This window comes from Lutra lutra, chromosome 12 (genome assembly GCF_902655055.1).
Source record: "Lutra lutra chromosome 12, mLutLut1.2, whole genome shotgun sequence".
NCBI lineage: Eukaryota > Metazoa > Chordata > Mammalia > Carnivora > Mustelidae > Lutra > Lutra lutra.
This window is the reverse complement of record NC_062289.1, coordinates 87,968,187-87,992,957: the sequence shown is the minus strand read 5'-3', so window position 1 is coordinate 87,992,957 and position 24,771 is coordinate 87,968,187. Positions and strand designations below refer to the sequence as shown.

The 24,771-nt window shown below is 52.2% G+C and overlaps 1 protein-coding gene across 4 annotated transcripts in view; it reads right to left on the bottom strand.

Moving 5' to 3' along the window:
- TPCN1 (two pore segment channel 1) overlaps positions 1–24,771 on the bottom strand; it is a 58,637-nt gene that overhangs the window by 15,652 nt on the left and 18,214 nt on the right. For 3 of the 4 annotated variants that reach the window (XM_047696450.1, XM_047696451.1, XM_047696452.1), the window contains exons 3-12: positions 14,018–14,133; positions 8,401–8,577; positions 7,912–8,025; positions 6,991–7,121; positions 6,051–6,139; positions 4,403–4,437; positions 3,691–3,749; positions 3,357–3,456; positions 794–910; positions 435–559 (exon numbers count right to left, since the gene is read on the bottom strand). In XM_047696450.1, the coding sequence (XP_047552406.1) occupies positions 435–559; positions 794–910; positions 3,357–3,456; positions 3,691–3,749; positions 4,403–4,437; positions 6,051–6,139; positions 6,991–7,121; positions 7,912–8,025; positions 8,401–8,577; positions 14,018–14,133 (1,063 nt within the window). Of the gene's footprint in view, positions 1–434; positions 560–793; positions 911–3,356; positions 3,457–3,690; positions 3,750–4,402; positions 4,438–6,050; positions 6,140–6,990; positions 7,122–7,911; positions 8,026–8,400; positions 8,578–14,017; positions 14,134–15,593; positions 15,694–24,771 lie in introns of those variants that run through there. The other variant, XM_047696453.1, reaches the window with a different exon arrangement.

The window sequence follows — 24,771 nt, the reverse complement described above, 5'->3', positions numbered from 1 at the left end:
AAGGGTTCTGATCGTCCGCGGTCTGGAACACCAAGACTGCCCATGCAGATCTCAGGGCTGGTTCTGGAGGCTCTGCCAGGGCTGAGAGCCTGTGTGTGAGTGTGTGCGCGTGTGCGTGTGCGCCCACCCGGCCCTGGGGTTCTGCTCGCACTACCCCACTGCGCTCAGGGCTGAGAGCAAGTGGCGGGGCTGGTCCATTTCATGAGCCTGTGCATTCCTTTTCTGTCAAGCCAGCTTGAACTGGATTTGGGCTGGACTTCTGTTACTTGTGAAAAGAAACCTGATGCACGATACCATCTACATGTAGAAGAATCTCTGTGGGGAAAACTCGTCTCTACAAGCGTCTTTGCCCCCCACCTGCTGGGCCCTTTGTCCGCTACAGCTCCCCCTCACAAGCGCCTTTGGCCACCCAGCCCCACCTGGTCCAGTCCTACCTGAGCAGAGGTGTGTTGCTCTGATTCAGGGCCTTGAAAGTCAGGTAACGCTCCCTGGCACTCATCCGGGGCCTGTAGAAGCGCATCAGGCCTTCAAACTGCCTGTAGGAGATGCCAGCGGGCCTCTGCGGGGACAGGGCAGACGGCCATGTGAACGCAGGAAGATGCAGAGCCCAGCCTGCCCCTTCCCTGGGGGGACGCCCAAGGACAACAAGGGATCCCAGGGCACCCAGCTCTTCCCTGTTCTCCCAGGGGCACAACTTCTGGCTGCTGGCCCTGCCATGCTTCAGGGGCTGCTCGGGGCAAGTGAGGGGCAGCAGGAACCTCTCCCCTGCCAGGCCCACCCCAGCCGTCCCTACCCGCTGGCTGACGAGCAGGCGGTAGGCGTGCTGGATGGCGGTTCGCTTGTGCAGCAGCAAGGACTTGAACTTGCGTTTCTCAATGTCGTTGAAGGTGTCGAACACCACAGCCAGAAGCTAGGAGCAAAGAACACAGGACCTGGCTCCCCTGCTGGGTGGGGCCTCAAGGGGTCAGGCAGTTCCAGCCACCCCAGAAGGGGGGGCTTGAGAAGACTCTCCCACCTGCCCCTTATATAGGAAGTTTGTCTCTCAGCATCAGCAGGGGAAGGCCATCCACGGCTATTTCTAAGTTTTCTCTCTTTGGATACATGAAGTCATTATTCTACTTTCCCCCAAGTGCTCCTTTCCACCCAAGCTCACGACAGGCTGGGCAGTGTTCTAAGGGGAAGTGGCGAGAGGAACACACTGGGTTCTACACCCAGTTCGGCCCAGTATCATGGCCAGAGAGCCTGTGTCCATCCCAACCTCCAAACAGGAAGGAGCACGGTTGCACAGGATGCTTCTTCCCGCCAGCCCCCCTTGCTCCCTGTGAGTCACGGCTCCATGCATGGCCCCAGAAATCAGGGCAGTGGGGCAGTTTGCCCTCCAGGACACAACATTCCTGGACTGCCTAATTCCAGAGCTGGCATATTAATGATACAGTCTGCATTATCAAAGGGCACCGGGAGGGCGGGAGCAGAATTCAAAGAAGGCTTTTTTGGAAACGCTTTCTTTTCCTCTTGAAAATATTTCGAGGGAAACTCTCTTGTCTTTTCTATCCCTTTGAACTGGTCCACCATCATTCCCCTTTAGATCAAGGGAGGGTCAGCAAACTTTTTCTAGAGCGGGACAGACAGCAAATATTTCAGGCTCTGAAGGCCAGATGGTGTCTGTTAAAACTACTCAACCTTGCAGCTGTAGCATGGAATCAGCCACAGATGATGCATAAACAAATGGACATGGCGGTGGGCCAATAAAACTTTATTTATAGAAACAGGCGGTGGGCTGGCTTTGGCCAGGAGGCTGCAGTTGCTGACCCATGCCCTAGATTTTCGCAGCTCTAAATATGTTACAAATTGAAGCAAATCAGTCACACAGAATATATTTTTATGATTCTAAACTGACAACAGTACATAACTATAACACGTATATAGATAGCCAACATTTTGGTTTTAAAGAATTAAAAAAAGGAAAATATCTTCCTTTTTAAGACTTCCAGTTTTTAGGACATTTCACAAGTCTACCCCAGGGCAAGTGCTTTCCATTTCTACACCGGGCCTGACTGTGGGAAGCAGGGTAAGGACGCTCTTGAAAGTATAAAAATAATCACAAGACTTGGGCCACCTGGCTGGCTCAGCTGGGAGAGCATATGATTCTTGATCTCAGGGTTGTGAGTTCCAGCACCACACTGGGTGTACAGATTACTTAAAAATAAAATCTTAAAAATAATAGTAAAATATAAACCCAGGGGCCGCCTGGGTGGTTCAGTCCATTAGGCATCTGCCTTCGGCTTGGGTCATGATCTCAAGGTCCTGGGATGGAGTTCCGTATCAGGCTCCCTGCTCAGTGGGGAGGTTCCCTTCTCCCTCTGCCTGCCACTCCCCAATTGTCCTCTCTCTCTCTCTCTGACAAATAAATAAATAAAATATTTTAAAAAAATAAAAATAATAAAAAAATAAACACAAGACTTGATAAAGCGTCTCTGATAGTTCTGGCACTGACGTGTGCTCTCAACGTGGGCCTGACAGCCTCCTCTTCGGGGCAACTGCTGATGGCAGGAACCTTCCTGGTGGCCAAATGGGCCTCAGCAAACACCTCCAAAGTTCCCAGTGTGCGCGGGGACATCATGTTCTTCTGAGCAGAGGGTGCCCTGTGTTGGCTCTTCTGATGGCTCCCGGTCGGTGGGGGGTGGGGGGGTAAACAGACACGTGGGTGCAGCCGGGCTCCGCGATCCGACCAGCTCACCGGGCTGCCCCACGCTGTGCGGCTGCAGGCAAGTCACTGTGCCGCTCTGGCCCCCCGTTTCCGCATTGGTATGCTGAGAATTGTAATAGTAGTTCCAGGGGTTTTGGGAAAAATCATTTAATCCTCATATATAAAGCACTTTGCCCAGTGCCTGGCCACAGGGTTCATAGTTATTTGTTTATTTATTTAGAGAGAGAGAGCGAGAGCACATGTGTGTGCAGGGAGGGGGGGAAGGGGGGGCTGATCTTACGACCCTGAGATCATGACCTGAGCTGAAATCAAGAGGTGGTCGCTCAACGGACTGGGCCACCAGGCGCCCCAACCAGCTTTTATAGTTACTCTGACACGTTTGCCGGAGAACAAACAGCCCCAGGAGGCCTGACCTAGCGGGCTGGCTCCAGCGCTAACAGCTCAGCAGCACCACCTCGGGGAGGCCACGCCCCTGTAAGCAGCGGAACTCAGGTCCCTGCAGGGCATCTGCCACCACGCCACACTTGACCACGGCCTGGGACCCCTCCCCAAAGGAGGCCACGAGCAGTCTCTACTTCATCCCCTCGGTGCCCAGTGCTGTGCCGGCTGGGATAGCAGCTCCAAGGGGGCGAGACCTATGCTCACTCACCAGGTTCATGATGAAGTACAGCTCGATGGAGAGGTAGACGATGAAGAAGACACAGGACCAGGGGTTCCGGGAGTAGGAGGGCATCATCACGTCTGGGAAACTGGATGTGCAGAGCATTACCGCAGGGCCCCACATCTTTCTCCCTTTTTCCATCCTCCCAGAGGACATCTCTCTTTTCTGCCTTCCCTCCTCTCAGTCCATGGGCTCTGAGCTCATCAGGCCACCCCCAACCCCTGGCACCTGTCTGCACTCAGGTGTGTAACATTCTTGGCTGAAAAGAGAAGACCCTGGGGCACCGGCAGAGGGCCCAGGCCCAAGCAGAGCCCACACTCACTTGGCTGTGGTCAGAAGGACAAACAGACTGACGATGCTATTCTCCAGCGTGCTGAAGTACTGTAGGGAAAGAAGGCAGAAGAATGCACTGGCACCAGAAACAGGCTGCCACAGGCCACCTGGAGCGCCCTGGCCTGCTCCTCCCCTCCCCACCCCACCAACTCTGCCTCCTCCCAAGGAATCCTGAGGAGGACAGAGGAAGGAGCAAATGCGGAGTCCAGCCGCCTCTGCCTTCCTGAACTTTGTGCTTCTGGCAGAAGCAGACAACTGACTGGGACTATGATCCTGGAAACATGTCTCAAGGGCAGGAAGGGGGATTCCCTCGGCGCTTAAAGAAGGGAGCAGTTCAAGTATGGGTGACATGAGCTTTCCAGCGCCATAAATTATGCTGAGAGACCTTCCTAATGCGGCCGTGGTCAAACATTCCCCTGAGGGGAAAGGCCCCACATAAAAAAAGGAAATAGACAGGGATGCCTGGATGGCTTGGTCGGTTAAGCAACTGACTCTTGATTTCAGCTCAGGTCATGATCTCAGGGTTGTGAGATCAAGCCCACGTTGGCATGGAAACTGCTTAAGATTCTCTCTCTCCCTCTGCCCCCCATCCCATGCATGCATGTGCTCTCTCTCTCTAAAAACAAGCAAACAAACAAAAAATTTTTAAAAACACGAAGAGTAACAACAAAAAAAGAAAGACAAATACAGAGATTACTTACAGGGTCTGAAGGATTAGGGGAGAACAAGTAGAAACCTAGAAGGTGGCAGAAAACATAAAAAAAGGTTAGAGCAGAGGACCCCAACCCAGACATCAAAGGATTGCACAAATGTAAACGAGCGCAGGGGGGCAAAGGGAGAGCACCAGGGAGTGGTGGGGACGCAGGCATTCTGGAAAACACTCCGTGCTCTGTCTGAAGGAGCAGGTGTGCTTGGACATGGCAGAAATGTTGCCCGTTGGAAATGTGACCCAAGAACCACTGAGTCTACTGTTTGAAAAGGCCACATGTACAGCACGATGGCTAGTTAACAACACTATCATATATTTGGAAGTTGCTCAGAGAGTAGATCATATATCATCTATTTGAAAGTTCTCATCACAAGAAAAAAAACTGTAACTGTATGGGGATGGACATTAACGAGACTTACTGTGGGGATCATGATATACACAAGTATCAAGTCGTTACGTTGTGCCCCCAAAACTAATACGATGTTATATGACAATTCCATCTCCAATTTGTTAATTTAAAAAAAAAAAGATTAAAAAAATTTTCAAGGCTGGAAATCTGTATTTTCAGGCAAGAAATCTAATTTTTAAATGTTGGCTCAACATTTTCAGACCAAGGCTGGACTTGGAAACCAGACTGCTGGTTTGCAATTTTGGTGTGGGGAACAGGACAGCCAAGTAACAATTCTGAAGGGATCCCCTTGTTCTCCTATGGCCCAGGGTCCCGGGGTGGGACCACCAGTAGCCTCCCTCTTGGAACAGGCTATTCCCTGAGTCCTTGAAGTTCTGAGTGGGGAAAGGGGAGAAGCTCTGACCTCAGGAGAAGTAGCCCCCTTGGAGCAGAAAGGGGATTCTGTAGAGACCAGGGATGGTAGGGGAGCGGGCAGGAGGTGATGCGGGAGCCAATGGCTCAGGACACAGCAATCAGAAGGGCCTGAGGCGCTGGCCTTAGAGGCAGGGCTCTCTGGTTCCCCTGTCTTCGCCATCCCAGGACCAGAGAAGAGACTCCAGGCTTCTCAGCCATGTTCCAGGGTCTCTACTGTCTAAGCCCTGTGTCTGGATGTGGCTGTCACATTAATACTTGGCCTTATCTAAAGAGGCAAGGCTTCCCCAGGGTTCGAAAGGCCATGATCTTGCTTTTGAACTTGGGGAGGCTGAAGTGTGCACATGCTCCCGCCCCAGACACACACCCTGGACAAACTCCCATAGATGGTGCGAGCATTCCCAGCAGTGTGATGTGTAATAGTGAAAACAGAAGAAACTTCGCAGGAGGGCACACACACGTTACGTGACCACTTATGTAAGATGCTTCAATATGCAAAGCAATCGCACTTACTTGTGGTTTAAGGAAACAGGAAGTGTAACTATAGAGATACGTGTGTGCGATGGTAGCCTAGGTCAGGCGGGAGCTCTGACGGGAAAGGGAATGACCTCGCGGAAAGATACAGCATGGCTCCCGTTTTATTCCTAATAGTGGATCTCCTAAGTTGAAGGTCATGGGAGTTGAACCACTTGTGAGACCTTTCTGGATGTTTTGTTTTGTTTTTTCCTTTCTGGACTTTTAACACTGTCAAAGTCAATGCTCCTTCAACCGTGGATTTGATGTTCAGGGGCCGCCCGGGCCCTGGGGTGCAGGGACTCACCAAGGATGGCAAAAATGACCATGAAGAAGAGCAGCAGCAGGAGGATGTCCATGAAGGGCGGCAGGGACTGGAAGATCTGGCGCAGGTTGCTGCGGAGAGAGCGGGACAGGAAGGGGTGAAGCTATCTTCAAGCTATCAGGAAGGGGAGTGCTATCTGGGACTCCAGGGGTGAGACGGGGACCTGGGGCTCCTGATTCACACACTAAGTCCCACTGCACCCTGGTCTGTGACATCATGCTTCACGTTTTCCCAGAGGACTTGCACTCAGGAGGTGACGGGGAAGACCGGGGCAGGTGTGGCACATGCAGCCCCTCTCCCTGCTCATGGAGCCCTAGAAGACAAGGGCCCTGTGAGTGATGGAGGGAAGGCCAGAAGGCCAAGTGCACAGCCTCGGGCACAAAGCTTCCCTGAGCGGGATGTGGGATGCACAGAGACATTTTGGGGCCACCTGCTCCTGGGACACTGGCTTCTAGCTTTGAGGATGGGCCTGAAGAATGAACCACTAGTCTGCTCTCATCAACTGTCTCCCAGCCAAGAGATTTTCCAGATGGATCCTTCAGAACTACGCATATCTCCAGGCTGGTGGGCAGGCTGAGTCCAGCCCCCAGGCTCAGTGGGGGTGTCAGCCTGCCAAGTTGGAGCTGGGCTGCCGCCACTGCTGTGTTTGAGCAACTGATGTGCTCAGAGAGAGAAGCCAGTCCCCAGGAAGCTGCAGGTAAGACAGGGGAGAGCCCCAGACCCAGTGCCAGGAAACCAAAATCTGAGCAGATTCCCGCCTTCTGCTCCATGTGGGTTGAGAGGCTGGGAAAAGTGAGCGTGCTATGTTCTCCCAGCGTGTAGGACTCATCTTATCACTACTTGACTCACTGGGTCCTGCTCCACAGGCCCAGAAGGTTCAGGCCAGGCCAGGATAGCAACCATCTCGTTCCCCAGGCCTTACCGCCGGACACCCCCGCAGTACCGACAGTCCACCAGGAAAATGCAGCGCAGCGCCCGGGTCACTCGCACATGGGACGTCTGCCGTACCAACACCACGATGGCCTCGACGAACTGCACCACCAGGACAGAGGTCTGGGGGTAGACAGGCACAGAGCACCATCAGCCCCTCCAACCCAGCCCCCCTCCCGAATACCCAGAACAGAGGGCCGGCCAGGTCCTGCCAACTCTGGGCCTCTCGGGCCCTTCCCTTCTCTCCAGCTCTCTTGGGCCTCCCCCGACTTCAAGCAGCCCCTTGGAGACAAGCCCGGTGGCTGCTGACACAGGCATGTGGCCCCAGGAGAAGGAAGCCACAGGCAGCGCTCCCAGCAGGTCGATGGGCAGAGTGGCTGCCACTCTGCCCAGCCACGTCTGCCCAACCTCTGCCTTCGGCTTGCCCCACACCACTGGGGCCCGCAGGGCTTCCTGATCTGCCGTTCCTTGGGCACATTCTCCTGGACAAGTGTGTGTGCTTTTTATGCAGCAAAGCACACTCTGCCGTGTTCCCACTCACTGCACAGAGAGAGCCGTAGGTTACTGGCCTGCTCAGCGTGGGCTTGGAAGCCAGACAGACCTGGGTTTGAATCCTGAGCCTCTGGGGTTTAGGTCTCATTCTCATCTGGGTGGTAGTATGTAAACTAGGAAGAATAACACGTCTCCCGCAAAGGCTGTCGTGCCAGGGCCTGGCACACACTAGATGCCAAATCCCGGTGACTCCTGTTAGCAGCACCATGACCTCTGGAGCAAGGCTCCGTAAGGCGATCACGGGCCCGGGGGCCACACTTCTGAGGGCAGGGCTCAGACTATGCGAAATGTGGAATCAAACTGAGGATACAGGCTTGACGGGAACGTGGAAGACAATGCCATACAGAGATGGACCCATCACCTTGACCATGGTCCGTCTATGCCGGATGAAGGTGTGGAGGCCCAGCCACCGCAACTTCATGCAGAGTTCAAACACAACCACCATCAGGGCGAACAGCTCCAGGGTCGCGTGGACCTGCAACCAAAGGGTGTGGGGGAGATGGCCCATCACCAGCCCCCCTGTCTCCCTCTCCCCTGCCCGAGGATGGAGATGGTGTGTGGCAGGGCTCATCAGGTGAGGGCTCACTGGGAACCAAGGTGGGCCCATGGTCCTAAGTGAGGCAATCAGATGCTCACCCCTCCCTGGAATTTACCAGTGAACCAAATCACAGGGGGTGGGGAGTGCATTCATTTTAGCAGGGACCCCAGGCAAGACTGATGATCCACTGTGGCTCCTGAGGCCTCTATGACCTCCCCTCCCCCACCACTGGGCCGCTCCGTTTTACATCTGCTCATAGTATGTGCCCTTCCAGAACGTTCCATCAGGTATGCCACGGAGATGGACACTCACGTAAATGCCGAGCCGGAGCGCGGGGACGGCGGGGGCCTCACACAGGGAGAGCAGCAGCAGGAGCAGGGCTGTGGACAGCTCCATCAGGTAGAAGAGGTGGTTGTGTGCGAAGAGGTAGGCCGCCAGTGCTTTGGCGTTCTTGGGGTGGGTGAAGAACTTGTCATTATTCTCGCCTTCCTGAGGAAACGAGAGCAGGGTGGGCAAATGAACCTCGGGATGAGACACCTCAGGGTGCCGTGGGCAGAGAGGAGAAGGAGGCCTCTGGCGGACAAGCAGAGTTGGGCCAGAAATGGAAGATGATGGGAGATCAAAAGTGTTATCTTTGGGGCGCTTGGGTGGCTCAGTCGGTAAGCATCTGCCTTCGGCTCAGGTCACAATCGAAGGGTCCTGGGATCGAGTCCCACGTCGGGCTCCTTGCTCCGTGGAGAGCCTGCTTCTCCCTCTCCCTCTGCCTGCCTTTCCCTCTGCTTGCACTCTTGCTCTTTCAAATAAATAAATAAAGACTTTTTTTTTTTTTAAAGCATTATTTTCACCAAACTGCACCCCTGTCAAGTCTGCTGATGGGTCTCCTTCCCAAAAACCACCTGGAAGAATCAAAGAATAGTCCCCAAGAGAACGAACAGCAGCGACACATGTGAGCCCCTCGGCAGCCAGACTCCCATGCTCAGAAGTGTCTGTGGAATGTAACAAACTGGGGGTCGGGGTCAGCAAACACTGCGGAGTCCTGCTTCCCCACTCCTCCCTGGAGAACGCTCAGAAAGTTCCTTCCCCTTCTTCAACTGCCAAGGGGCTAACATGTGTCCTTACTCATTAGGCTCCCCCAGGACCCTTAGGACGGGGTGTGGGGTACGGCAGGCTCCCCACAGATGTCGCCTGTTATTATGATTATGATACTAACAATGAGAAGGAAAGGAGCCTGAAAATACCTTATATTATATTATATTATATTATATATTATATATTATATATATATTATATTATACATATTATATATATTATATTATATATATTATATTATACCTTATACCTATATTATACCTTATAATACATATTACATATAAGGTACACACACACACACACACACACACACACACACAAAGTATGTTCTGCTTCTTACTTTCTTGACTACTTCTCCTCCTTTCCAAACCCTGCACAACGACAGGCCTTGCCCCGATTCCTGTGCTCCAGTGAGAATGGGACAGGAGCCGACCCTGACTGAGTGCCCACCAGACCAGGCACCGTGCTCAGCCCCTTCCCTGAGCCCTAGACCCTCCTTCACTCCTGACCATGGCCTTCTCAGGTGGGTGCTCTTATTACCCCATCTGACAGATGAGAAAACCAAGGGACAGAAGCTTCAGGAGCGCCTGAGCTTCTGGAGCCAGGCCATCTGGGTCCCGTGCTCAGGCTCCGTGATTAGCCTCCAGCTGCTGACGTGGAGACTAAGTGACTGAGCCCTGGGAGCGGCCCACCTGTCACTACGACCAGATGACATTCCAGGGCCACCCCCCCTGTTCGGGTCAGCCTTCTGGTGGTGGTGGTTGGTCGGAGAGTGAGGGGGGGGCTTCACTGCCTCCCTGGAACTAATGGGCGCGGGGAGGAGGGTCGCCCCACCTCACCCGCCCCGTTGTATCTGCACCCCAGCCAGCAGCCAGCGTGGAGTGGAAATTACTTGGTAAAGCTCTGCATGCATCGCCTAGCTTTAGCACCTCTGAACTGGGGGCAATGCCACCCCCCCACCAGGCCCCTCACCCAGCCCAGCCTGGAGACATCCACTCCTCACCCCTGGGGTGCCGCAGGCAACTAGTGTGCCAGTCCCAGGAATGCCACCCAACACCCTCACATGCACGGGGCGGGGGAATGAGTTATCCGGCCCCAAATGTCAGGGGTGCACCTGGCTCATCACTTCTAGCACCAACTCTCCGCTAGACTTCTCCCACCAGCTTCATTTCCTGGAGAGGGAAGTGGCGGAGCCAGAAAGGACACTCAGGTCCCCTGACCCAGAGTCCTCTGGCAGCATTCCAGCTGTCCTGGATGAGTCAGACCTTCAACTCTTCCAGCTACTCAGCTCTTCTGAGATAAAGGTCACCCTCCACAGGCCCACAACCCTTATCCCAGGGAGGAGAGACTAACACACACCATAGTGATTCCTGCTGAACCCACAGGCTAACAGAAGGAGGGCTCTGGGCCCAGAAGGGCCCACTGTGCCGTGGAAAGCAGTCTGGCCTGGCAAGGGATGTTGTCAGATCTCACCCAGCATGGTGCCTGCTACACACAATAGGTGTTTCATGGCTGTTTGGTAGGATGAACCACTCCTGCCATAGATCACTTCTCCAGGCCACAGCCCAGCCTGAGAACTGCCTCGTAGCTGTGGTAAGGGGAGCTCTGCCCTCGGCTGTGGTTTGTGAGGTAGCCTGGAGCGAGTCACTTCCCCAAAGCCAGACACATCACTGCCCTCATTACCAACAACTAAAGACAAACCGCAGTCCCGACAGGGGCAGGCCAGACAAAGGGAACAAACATCCCGGTGGTCAAACAGCAGGCAAGCTGGGCAAGCCTGGTTCACGTGATCTGTGCAGGGCTGTAGTTTGTACCAGCACCGCTGTGGCTGGGGGGACACGCAGAGGGATCTGGGAAGCCTCTGGCTTGGATTACCAGAAAATGCAATTCTCGGGTAATGTCTTCCAGTAAATAGCCAGGAATGAAGGTCTGGCTAGCGGAAACCACTGACAGGGGGGCTTGGGTTTCACCTCTAGAGTGACAGAACTGCCAGCAGAGACAGAATAGAAGATCTCCAGCACCAAGGATAGAGCGCTGAGAACACTGGCCTTGTTTCCTTGCCACTGATCACGAACTACATTAGGAGAAATAAGACAGGCCAGTTGTGTATGACTTCTGGCATCGCTCTCTGCTCCCTGGGGCAGAAATTCCACCCAGGAAACCAGTCCTGTCTCAGAGGCACAAGGACTGCGGAGCGGAGCAGAGCACATGGTTCCTGAGGATGAGCGAGTCAACAGGCCTCAGGTACCCTCCAGGCGGCAAGGGGCCAATTACTCAAGCACACCGACCACCCGCTCAGCCAAAGAGCAGGAGAAAGACCATCTGACACCGGCTACGCCCACCCACCCCTAGAAATGGCCACGACTAATGTTCCCAGGCATCCAGGTACGGTTTCTATTTTTATTATTTTTAAAAAATGATGCATTGTTGGTAAGATAATTCAAGTAACACACAGGATTATAAGGCAGTAAAAATTCCATCAGCCAAAGATAATCACCTTTAATATTTAGATGAACAACTTTCCAGATGTGAATGGGGGACTCTGTGTGCACACACATGTGTATGCTGCTATATACGTGTATGAACCTAAGTGTGTGTGTGTGTGTGTGTGTGTGTGTGTGTGTATAAATATTACACAAAAATTATCACACTCTACCTGCCGTTCTGTGGCCTCTTTTTCACATGGCCCACTTTTAAATGGTTACATGTGGTCAGTTATAGAAATGGAGGAACAATGTGGAGAAGAAAGAATGTCGCTTGGAGGTGAGCTGGACATGGTTTAAATCCACGCTCGTAACTTACGAGCTGGATGGCCTTGGACTCCTTTAGCTCCCCTCAGTGTCAGCTGCTAGTCTGTAAATGGAAGACGATCAAAGCACTTTGGGGGGCGATTGTTAGAATGGGGCTCACTTAAAAATAGGTATTTTTATCACTAATGTTCTCAGCCGCTTAAGGAGAGAAGGAATTACCAGATTTCTGAAGTCCCCCAGGCCATCCTACCTCTGTGTTTTGACCCACCCTGTGCTCTTCTCCAGCATCTAGTCAACCTCGGAGAAGGTGACAGTGCACGGGTGACCCTGGAGGACTCTGTGAGATCATCAACAGGCATGCCTGAGCTCGCCAAAATGTCCCTGAAACATTACTATTGCTTCAACTTGGGTCAGAATGCACTGGCTGAGGGGTACGACTCGTGTGACCCCGCATAAGACATGAGTAGCAGGGGCGCCTGGGTGGCTCAGTGGGTTAAAGCCTCTGCCTTTGGCTCAGGTCATGATCCCAGGGTCCTGGGATCGAGGCCCACGTCGGGCTCTCTGCTCAGGGGAGCCTGTTTCCCTTCCTCTCTCTCTGCCTGCCTCTCTGCCTACTTGTGATCTCTCTGTCAAATAAGTAAATAAAATCTTAAAAAAAAAAAAGACATGAGAAGCATAAAGACAACTGAACGATCACCAAACAAATATCCAAACGTAATGCAATCCTCCAAAAGAAGTAACCAAACACATACTTGCAGTGTGACAGCTGCTTCAAAGAGAAAAGATTAGGGGAAATTATTATTCAAATGAATTTCAGAAAGATTCCATTCCCTCACCCAGACTCTTACTCCTTGCACACAAGAAACAGAGATCTCACAGTGACAAGAATGGCAAGATTATGGCAATGGCGCAGACAGTGTGACGGGCAGTTAAGAGGCAATACCCCTTTTGGAGAACACTCAATAATTGTACATCAAGGGCCCTAAAAATGTTGATGCTTCCCGTCTGGTAATTCCACTTCCTAGAGGCTTTCCTAATAAAATGATCCTGGCTATTAAAGAGAGAAATAGCTCTTTGTGTAGATAGTCCTCGTATTATAATTTATAATAGGGAAATGTGTAATATATAATAAGGGAACCATAAAAAGGGAAAATACCCAGCCTTATCAGGATAGTTTAAGTAAATGAGGATACATTTACCAGATATAATTATAAAGGTCATTAAAATTTGTTATAGGAGTTATAATAACAGAAGAAAAAAATTCCAGGAGTGCCTGGGTGGCTCAGTGGGTTAGGCCTCTGCCTTCAGCTCGGGTCACAATCCCAGGGTCCTGGGATTGAGCCCCACATCGGGCTCTCTGCTCAGCAGGAAGCCTGCTTCCCCCTCTCTGCCTGCCTCTCTGCCTTCTTGTGATCTCTGTCAAATAAATAAATAAAATCTTTAAAAAAAGAAAAAAGCTTCTGTTACACACTATGGGGGAAAAAAAGACTATACAACCGTGACTTTAAAATTAACTTTACAAAACACATAAAACCTATGTATTATTCAATAATGCTGACAGTGACTTAGGTGGAAGTATTTTCCACAGCCCCTTTGTGCCTAAACTTACCACAATGAGCGTGTGTTACTTCTACAAAGAAAGTATTTTTTTTTTGAAAGAGAAAAAAAAAAAAAAAAAGAACAGTACCAAGCAAGAAACAGCAAACCTGAAAGCAACAGCAAATTAACAGGAAAGGAATAAAGGTCTCTAAGTTCCCATAATGGGCAACAAACCCCTGCTACAGTGTAACATATTTAAAGAAACTCCCCCCTCAGGAACTGGCTGCCAGTGTGCCCCAAGGCCAAGTGGATAGACTCAGGGAGACTCCGGCAGGCAGGGCCACAAGCTGGGGGTCACAAGAAAGCCCACACACATCGCCCTGCTCGTCTGAGCATGACCAGGTAGGCTCTCCCCACCTTACAGATGAGAAGCTCACACACGGAGACGGGACAAGAACCAAAGCCAGAGCTCTGGGGCTGTTAACAGAATCCTGGCTGCACGACTCAGCCAACAGGCACCGGAAACAGACGTCCCGATCGGAGAGACTCACCTGGAGGTAGATCGCTGCCTCTTGATAATTGATCTCCCAGTTGTGTCCTGTGGGACTCTCACCCCCTGAGCCTAGACTGGGGGTCCGGGAGTCGTGGACGGCATAGCTGCCTCCATCTGCATAGGAAGGGGAGAGGGATTCACTTACAAGCCAGGCTCAAGTGAATAAAGACACTATTCAGCAGAAGAAAAGGCTCGTCTGCTCACACATATATCCCATTATCGAGTCAGTGCTCGAATCCCTGGAATAACAGCAAGGATTAGCACGGCTAATTAAAAATGCTTTTCATTCTCTCGTTAAATGAAAGAAGTGAGGGCAAGAGAACACATATAAAATGCTATCTTTTGTGTGAAAAAAAAAGGCGGGGAGGACACAAGAAAACATACAGATATCTATCTTTACAAAAAGAAACAAGGATACATTTACTTACAAGGTGTGCAGGGGGCAGCGTAGAAGTGTCACTCAAAGGGAGTGATCCTTCTGAACACATTTTTTTTTAAGGTTTATTTATTTATTTTAGAGAGAGCAAGTGAGCGAGCAGGAGAGGGAGAGAGAGAGGATCTCAAGCAGACTCCACAGTGAGTGCAGAGCCAGACGTGGACCTCAATATCACGACCCTAAGATCATGACCTGAGCTGAAATCAGGAGTCAGGCACTTAACCAACTGAGACACCCAGGTGCCCCCTTTTTGTACATTTTTTACTTTTGGAAGCATGTTAATATTCTACATGGTTAAAACAAAAATAACTGGATTTGTTTCCTGGTGCAGGGTCATCTGTTTTTGTTTTTGTTTTTCCCTGCTGATACCCAGGCCTCTTTACTTTCTGTAACACTGAACCCATCTGCCTTTGGAGAACCTCCTCTCCCTCCCTACTCTGCACCATGCTTTGTCTCCGGGCGACTCCACCCCTGGCTCCCAGCAGGTGCAACAAAAGCGCTTCTTTTCCTTGGACAGGCATTGGTTCAGGCTGGCGGGGGCGGAGTGGGGGCGGTATTCTATCTCGGGCCCAGCTAATGAGGGCTGAACATGGACCTTTTCCTAGAGCACTCAGGAAGGAGGGGCTCTTTCTGTGTTGGGGCAGGTGGCTGCCTCCGCCGCCACCATGTGAGGGAAGCCTGCCTGAGAAGAAAACTGACAGAGAACATAAGAATCACAGAGATAACATTAGTTCCACCCTAGGACTGAGATGTGCCTGAAATGCACCTCCTAGCATTTCCAAAATCTGAGCCTATAAAGATCCTTTTATACTTAAGCCTGTCTGAATTGGGTTTGTCACAACCCTCACGTGTGTCCACTGATACATGGTAAGCAAAGGCACTAAGAGATGACTTTCAACTTGTTGATTTATTGGGAAGTTTGTCATCATCTTGAATGATGATTCTTGAATGAATTCTTGAATGATGAAGCTGCCCAAAATTCACACTCAAACTGATCCTCCTCCAGAAAAATAAAGAATGAAGTTATGTTTGGATAAGGAGATATGCACGAAGGTGGCAGGAAGCAAACATGTAAAGCTCACCACCCCACAGGAAAGGGGAGGGAACTGGCAAGGGTCCTACAGCTGCAGAGTCCTACCTGGTCCTTCTAAGCTTGAATGGCCAGTCAAGGGCAGCTGGGTTCTGCAAAGCTCTTCTCCACCCACTTCTAAAAACAACTTCATGTAGGTATTTCTGACACACAGTAAAACGCACAATCTGGTATGTTCTGATATAGGCACACGCTTGTGAAACCACCACTACGATAAGATCACACATCCATCACCCCTTCCATCCACACCAGGCAATCACTGCTCTGTGCTCTCTGTCACTATTAGAGGAATCTGCATCTAAGAATTTTACACAGATGGGATCACGGAGTACGTTTGCTTTCCTGGTTTGACTTTGCTCCCTCAGCGTAACTACTCTGAAATGCATCTGCACTGTTCAGTGTATCGGGAGCTCATTCCGGTGTTTTGGCTGAGCAGTATTCCATGGTATGTGGATGTACCATGGTTCATCCGCTCACCTGGTAGACACCCAAGTGACTGCACCCAGTTTGGGGCCATTTCAGACGAAGTTGCTATGAACACGCATGCGTGCGGCTTTGTACAGACACATGCTTTCAATTCTTTCCAGTAAATACCTACAGGTGAAATTGCTAGACCATACACTTAACTTAAGAAACTGCCAGACTGTTTTCCAAATGACCTGCAGGGCAGGGGAGACCCTGTTCCTCCACACCCTCACCCATACCGGACATGCTCCGTCCTCTTAATCTTGTTCTAAAGCTTTTAATATGCGTTTGGGCTAATAATCTTGAGGGCCTTTCCACAGGCCTATTTGCTATTTGTATGTTTTAGCTGAAACATCTTCAAATATTTTACTTGTTTGTTTTTTGGGTAATTTTGGGTAATTTTGTTTTTTGGGTAATTTTCTTATTTTTGAATAAGAATATACATATATATACAATACATATATATATATATATACATATATATATACAATATATACAATATATATATATACATATATATACAATACATATACATATGTGCATTCTCTAAATAGACCCAAGTCTTTGTCTATCTGAAGTCTTTATTTCAGCTTTTGATTATTTCTTTCAATTAGGGATTAGTGTGGCTTTTCCTATTTTTTTGTTTTAATCCCTTAGTATCTTTATAGTTAAATAGTGTTTCTTGGAGGAAGCATATAGTTTGATTTTGCTGCCTCCCCTCAGTCTGAAAAATCTCTGCCTTTTAACTGGCATATTTAGATTACTCATATTTAATGTAATTATTGACAGGGTTAGGTTTAAATATATCATCTTGCTGTCTTTTTATAGTTGGTCCATCTGTTCTTTGTTCTCTTCTTCTGCCTTCTTCTAGGTCACTGAATATTTATTATGATTCCATTTTATCTCCTTTGCTGGCTCAGCTACAATGCTTTTTGGAGGTTGCTTTAGTTTATGGTACACATTTTTAATTTACCACAGTCTATGGTCAAGCGATATTGTGTCACCTTGTGTATAGGATAAGAACCTTACCCGTTTAATGGTACACTTCCCTCTCTCCCCTCCCAAACTTCAGGCTTCTGGAAATGCAGCGATTTCCAGTTCACAGACCTAACCTGGAATGTGCCTCATCCTCCGTTGCAAGGATGTGTAACCACAAGAATCTTCCTAGAAGGGACTGTACCAGCCAAAGCACCTAAGAACAGGAAAGAGTTAACACTACTCGTGGGCTCTGTGCTTTGTGCTCACAATCCCAAGCGGTATGTACGGTCATAAACGCTACTGTACGAGGACGTTAAGCAATTCAGCCGAGGTCACACAGCTCTAAGGGGCCAAGCCAGGATTTGACCCTGGGCAGCCTGGCTCCAGAACAGATCCATTTAACTCCTATGCTCCATGACCAACTCTAAGAGAGAGGAGTCTGCGAAGAAGGACAGCAGATGATGCCTTTAAAGCCATGGTAACATTTATTGAGGCTTACCACATGCCAAAACCTAGGCTGCGGCAGACTGTATTTTGCAAATTCAGCCACGGCACAATCTTTCATCCTACGTGCTCTTCTGGAAGCTTGCCGCTTCCCCACGAATGGGTGGAGCCTGGGTGTCTCCCTCTTGAAACCAGGTGAGACTGTGCCTATCTTGACCAACGCAGGATGGAGGACATAATGCTAATGACTTCTGAGCCTAAGTCGTAAGAACGCTCCCACCCTTTTTCTACTGGGACCCTTGCTCCCGGAAGCTAGCCACCACACTGTGCGGTGGAGAGGCCCGTGGGGAAGCAGCAAGGCCCTCTGTCCACAGCCCAGCTGAGCCCCCAGCCAACAGCCTGCAACCTGCCAGTCGGGTGAACGAACCATCTCAAAACCAGATCCTGTACCCCAGACAAGTGTCCAAACTGACACACATGGCACGGAGATAAGCCCCTCCTCTGGGCCCTGCCCAAACTGTAAACTTTTGCACAAAATGTCTCAAGGCAATATCTGCTATCTTCAGGCACTATGTTTTCGGATGCTCTGCTCTAGAGCGATAGATAACTGACTCCCACCTAAGTGCTTTATACCCACTGACCTATGTAATGCTCCCGACAACCCCGCAGAAAGGCCAGGTGCCTTCCTGAAGCCAAGCAGCGGGCAGGAAGCAGGGCTGGGATACCCAACTGGGTGATGAGTCACTCATCAGCAGGCTACATGCCTCTTCTGTTTCTTCTCGGGAAATGGAAGCCTGGAAAGGGTGTCGGGGTAGCGCCAAAAGGATGAAACACAGCAGCAGTTCGATCCCTCTAAGAAGTTACAAGCAGGAGGTGGCCCATCTGGCTGCAGCTCGCGGTCAACCATTCCGGTCCTTCTCTACCCGAGGCTGACACTCCCCGACTCTACTCCCAGTTTCCATTTCTGGAATAAGTAAGCCCTAGGCACAGAGAGAAGGTCGAACCGCCTTCCTGGATATGCTGGTGTGGACCAGGGAAGGAGGAGCGGAAATGTGCCTCCCTGGTAGGAGAAGCTGCCGGCAGGCAGCTGGATGGCACTGCGCCCTCGTGTGCCTGCGCCCGTCCTCCATGACCTTCCCGCTCCATGGCAGGAGCCTGCGCCCGCGCCACAGCAGTCCTAGGTGGAAGAAATAACGGGGCCGGTGTGGGGTGGGCGGCGATGAGCTGGCACAGACGGCCGCGGACATTACTGCCACTTTCCCAGCCGGTGCTGGGCGCTGGCATCTGTGTGAGCCCCTGCCTCAGAGACCCTCTGTGTGAACTTTCTTGGCCCTTCCTTCCTCTCGGGGCTCTCAGCAGATGGATCTGGCTTCTTCCTCACACCCAGGAGCTCCCTCAGCCCTCCTGGTTTCTCCCCTCTGGCCTTCACCACTTCCGCCGCACACCACTGTGATGGGGTTGCGGCGGGGGGGGGAGGCTATCACATCTCCCAGTGCAGGCTGCTCCTTGCCACCTGTGCACTTCACTCACACTCACGCCAGCAGGTTCTGCCTGGGACCAGGTGCCCCGTGGCATCTTCCCCTCTAAGCCACAAACAACAGCTCCCTCCCGGTTCTGAAATCCACAGGGACCACTGGGATGGGGAGAAGGACCAGGCTTTCAGGCTTTGATGGAAAACTTTGACATCGCCTTTCTCTCCATGGCCAGTGAGACTCCAGCTCTGGCAGAGTCTCCTCTCTGAGACCCAAATCCACTCCCCACCTTCACCGGTCCCTGCCTTTCCCCTACAAGACAGCAATAGCTCCCAGGCCAGCTCTCGCTGCCCCAGCCTCTCCCGGCCTCCTGACCCCAGGCATCTTGTTGGAGGATGAGGTCAGCAAAGCATCAATAGGGAACATGCTCTGTTGCTTAAAATCTCGTAATGGCTTGCCCTCAGGAAAAACTCAGACTTCGTCCTACAAGGAGCTATATGCATCCGGGCAAGCAAGGGTCTTCAGAATCGCAGTCCTTCCCAAGCTCTAACAGACCGGTGGCTCGTCAGCCTGGCGCTCACGGGCCGGGCTCCAGAGGACAGCCGGTTCCTAAGGCGCGCTGAGGACACGGGGGGCCCCACGTGACAGTGAGCACCACAGAGATAAAACGTGTGCTCCAAAGCAACAGACCACACAGGGCTGGCTGGCGTGCGAGAACAGACGTGCTGCAGGGCTGACCAACGACACCCTGGGCAGAAGGGGCTTTAGATGTTGTGTTTGCTTTGCTGAAGTAAGTTAATAAATGCTAGGCCCTGTTACAGCTGGGCACATAGTTATTATTTTATTCTAAATATGATCTGTACATTGGAAATAAGTCTTTACAAAATTACTTTAAGCCAACAATTGCCTTGTTCGTGTACTCATTTGTTTGGTGGGTGTCCACAGGACAGAGGGCAGTGCCCAGGGTGGGGACTGGAGGTCCCTGGAGAGCCCTGGCCCTGCAGGGGCACATGTCTGCGGAGACAGCAAGGGCACCATCACCACGGGGCCTCAAGAAGAGTTTCCACAGCCATCCATGGGGGTGTTTCAACAGAACGGAGGTTAACCCTGCGAGTGGGGAGTTAGACCAGCCGCCCTTGCAATCCCCAGCATCTCTGTATTTACAGGTACACTGAGACTCCAAGGGGACAGGCAGGTTGGGGCAGATGGCCTTAAAAACAACTCAAATTCATGAACTTCCTTGGGGCAGGGTCCAGCCACCTGGACCTTGCTAGTTATCAACAGCCTTCCTCAAACACCGCCTGGCTGCACGGAGAGGGCGAGGGTGCCTCTTAGCACACTCATTCCTCTCCCTCCCTTGATTAACCGCAGCCCCACAGATCTACGCAGTCCAGAGCTCAGCAACTCAGCTTCTGCCCAAATAACAGACTTCCGCACACACAGCACATATTCCTGGTGCCAGGCACTTCCTACACAACCCATATGCACATGAACTTCATCCTCCCAACTGACCGTGACTGTCCCCATTTTGCGAATGAGGCAATGGCAGAGCAGAGCGATGCGTGAACTTGCCCCAGGTCTCACACATTTAGAAAGCGAACCAGGTCTGTGTTCAGAAGCACCGTGCTGAATCGCAGAGGAGGGCTACTCCGTGTGCCCAGCAGGTACGGAGCTGGAGGGTGCGTAGGTATTATGAGAAAATATTTCCCTCGACCTAAAATGTTGAGCAAAGTAGCCACACCCATTGGAATCCCAGAGCAGGAGGGCTCCTCGGGAGTCAGGAGACTCAGCCCCCTGGTATGCCCTTCATTCACTACGCTGAATGATGCCCAGATAGTGGCTGCGCCCAGCCGGTAAGATCCCATGGCTCACCCGCTCTGGCCCTGTGCCGTGGCCCAACCCACCTCCGCCCCCCCCCCCCCCCCCCCCCGGGAAGCACAACCCCTTTTGCCAACTGGGCTCCCAGCACCTTGCCCTGCCTGTCTAGTCTCTAGGCCCGTCAGAGAAGTCCTTTAGTGTGTGTGTGTGTGTGTGTGTGTGTGTGTGTGTGTGTGTGTGTGTGTGCATGTTTTAAGTAAACTTAGTAGTTCAGTATAGCAATAATCCCTTAAAAACCTAAGCCAGATGATATCACTCCTCCGCTCCAAACAGACTGCAGTGTCCCGCTCTCAGGAAAACCCTCAAGTCCTCCCCTGGATTAAAAGGGCCTATGAGACTGAGATGTCTCGTCCCACCCACCTTCTCCCTCCAGACATGCTGGCCTCCTCATGGTCCTGGGACAGGCCTGGAAGGTTCTGCCTCAGGCCCTGTGCACTTTGTGTTCCCTCTGTCCTCCCCCGATCTCTCCCATCTCTGGAAGTCACTGGCATACCCTGTCCTCCTCTGGCTGCTCTGTGCTTCTCCCTGGGGTCATGTCACCACCTAGAAGGGAACTGATTTACTTGCCGGCCTGTTTCGTGCATTCCCCCACCTAGAATGCCAGCTCTGTGAGGCCAGGGACTTTCATCTTGTTATGGAGTCCCCGGGACCCAGAACAGCGCTGGGCATGATGGACAAATGCTCCACAAACATTTGTAATGAAGTGAAATGAAGCTCTTCCCCGAAGATTCCAGAAGCATACTCCTGGGCCAGTGACCGCAGGGCAGGGACCAGGAACTATGCACAGAGCCTGGCAGGTAGGCTCCCTTGGGACTACAGTGGGAGTGCCAGAGGGCGTTAAGGGGCCATGACATGATCTCTGGGCTTTCTAAAAGATCATTCTTTTAAAGATTTGCTGGAGAGGCACTATTTCATATAAGGGTGATTCAGGCAGAACCTTAAAAAGAAAAGGGAAAATGTGACTGGCAGAGCCAAGAGGAAAGAATGGAGGAGTGTCCCCTCCAGGGCGGACTTTGTTCGAACCATTCAACCTGATGCTTGCTCAGAACACAGAACTTGGCTTGCTTACTAGGTTCCCAAAGGCAAAGCCCCATAGCTTGTTTGTGGCTCTTATATTTGGGGAGGGCTCAAAGGCCCAGGGGTGTGGAGGGGTACGGTGGGAAGGCTGCAGGGCTTTTCAGGAAAGCCATGGGAGACTTCACAGAGCCCCCTTCACACCTGGCTCCAGCAGCTGGGAGGCACATTTAGGGATTATACAAAGGGCGCAAATGGAAGGCAGGGAGCCCCTGGCTTGCCCTGTTCCTTTTATAGGCAGCCCTCATGCAGAGGGGGCAGCCCTGCAGCCAAGTCCAGAAGCACTTTCAGTGCACGGCAAATGGGGGTGCTGGGGCACCACGTGGCACCTAATTCCCTGCCCCTGAACACTGCTTCCCACTTCCTAGGCTGGAAAAGTGGCCACAGAGGTGATGGAAATGCTCCAAATCCCAAGTGCTTTATTGCTGCGGTATAAGGCATGTTCAAAGGCTCAGCAGCTCCCAAAAGGGGCACAATTACAGCCCATAAAAGAGAGGAAGACAGGGGAGCAGGGAGCAAGTCAGGGGCCCAAGGCTCAAGTGGGCAGCCGCGCTGGAGGACACAGATGGTGGGCCCGTGGTTCAGATGGTGGGGTGCCTGGGGGCACAAGGCCCTGCCTGCCAGGGAACAGATCCAGTGGGCTTCCTTAGCAAAGACCCCCTCAAGGCAGGATGTGAGAGGCTGTGCTGAGACTCCTAGGCCCCCTGACTGGTCTCTACTGGGCATGAAGTTCCCCATGTCCTGGTGACAGCCCACGCCCTGTGCCCACTGGGTCTGCTCCAGATTGTCTGTCTGTCTGGGAAGCCTCAGCCCCGGAGAGGCAGGGGTTGCAAGCAGCCCCCTTCCCTGATGCCCTGCCCACCTACTCCTCCCACCCTGACCAACTCTGCACTTCCTGGGGGAAACACCCGCCCCCAGGTCTCCAGGTGAATGATGGGTGCTCCCTGTGAGGGAAGAGTCCTGGACAACAAAGCAGTCAGGAGGGCTCTCACCACAGCTCCCCAGGTCTGGCCCAACCGGGGATTGTTAGAGACCTCATGAGAATCAACGCAGCAACCTCAGACTTTGGCACTATCCTCACGCCCAGAGCAGGGTAGGCTCTTCGAGGTGAGCTGGAAAGGCAAGGTCAAGGCATACCACAAGGGCCCATCTGGTGGAGACGGGATGACCTCGCCACAGGGCTGTTGGGGAGCTGGCCCTCCACTACCTCCTCCAGAAGGAAAACGGCCGGCGGCCCCGGCCTCTGCATGTCCGCGTTCCTGGGAGGCAGCCGGCCTGGGAGCAGGAGGGAAGAAGGAAAAAGACACGCAGTGGGTACAGGAGGGTGGGAGAAGCAGACTTCCAGGCCCTCCCAGCAAGCCAGCTTCTCCACTGGCTCTTGCTCGCAGGTTTTGAAAGGGCCAGAGGAAGCTGACCAGCGACATTCTTGGCAACCAAGAAGATCCCATTCTGTGCCTCCGGGGAAAGTTCCCGAAGAGAAACAGTTTGTTCTGCTCCTCTGCTGCCCCGGGCAGAGAGCTCTCCAGTGGAAACCAGGCTACGGCCTCCTCTGCCCGCAGACCTTAGCCACTAAAGATTTACGCAACACCTACTCCTTAACTACCCTCCCTGGATCCTGGCAGCCAGCCCAGGGAGGTGAACATAAAGTCACCCGCAGGAGGAGGGGAAGGAGTTGAAAGGAAAGGCCAACGGGGCAGGCCTTCGAATACAAAACAACAGTAACAAAAAACTGACTCCAAGTAGGAGAGAAGTTCCCCATGCAGACGACAGGCCGCCAAACCAGGATGACCTGTTTGCACAGATGGTAACGCTTTCTCTGCGCTGATGTAACAGGGCCCAGACGTTCCCTGCAAAACAGCTGGCTGCTTTGCATGCAGCCTCTGAAATGACCCTGCGGGGAATCCAAGGTTTCCGTTCGCTGGAGCACAGCACACAGCAGCATCCTGGTGGCGTTGGGTAAATAGAAACAGTCTCCATATGCCGCCATAAAGCTGCACTAGGGAGGAGCCGGAAAGAACGGAAAGAACAGGCAGGAAGGGAGGACTTCTGGGATCCAACCCCCAGACCCAGCAAGGGCAGGGTCTGCATGGGCTGGGGAAGCCACTGAGACCTTCCTCGGGGGCCTAGGGCCAGAGGCCTCTATGGATAAAAGGCCTATGCTCCCGGATGGGGAAGAACGCCAGACCGGGAGTGCCGCTGGGCAGGTCTATACCAAGCTCTCTAGTCCCGTTCCATCCCTGCTAGTCGTCCTTCTCCCCCTCTTACATGTGCACGACCTCACCCACTCTCAAACACACACACACTGCACATCCTCTTCGAGCCTCCCTCCCAACTGGGCCCCTTCCCTCCCGCTGGTTCGCCGTCGGAATCCCCAGAGCCTCAGTTTCTCCACCCGTTAACTGGGACTGGGGCCAGCTGTGCTCTGGGCGGTACAGAAACAAATGTGAATGCCCACAAAGCACCCAGAGCCCCCCCGGAAACCAGTGCCCGCCAGAATGACAATGAGCCACCGCCCAACCGTTCGCCAGTTGTCACTGAGAGCCCCACTCCATGGGAAAAAAACTCCAAGAGCAGAGGAAAATAAACCAGAGTGACACTGATGAGTTTTCCGGGCACCGCTTCTGCTGCTGGCCGGCTCTTCAAAGCCCCCCAGATAAAAACCGAGCAAAAGACACTCTGCAGTGAGAAAGCGGGGCGCACATTTCCTCCCGCTCGGGCTTCTTTCTGATGACTGGTTGCGAGATGGCACGGGACGTAGGGCCATGTTATCAGTGCATGCAAGGAAAGACGGCATACACGGACAGAGCCCTGGGCAGATATCCTGACCTCCAGGAAGGGGAGGGCGGCACAGAGCCAACATAGCTGAATCGCTGGCCTCGAGCCCAAAACTCGTTCTGCCAAAGGCTCAGGCCAGA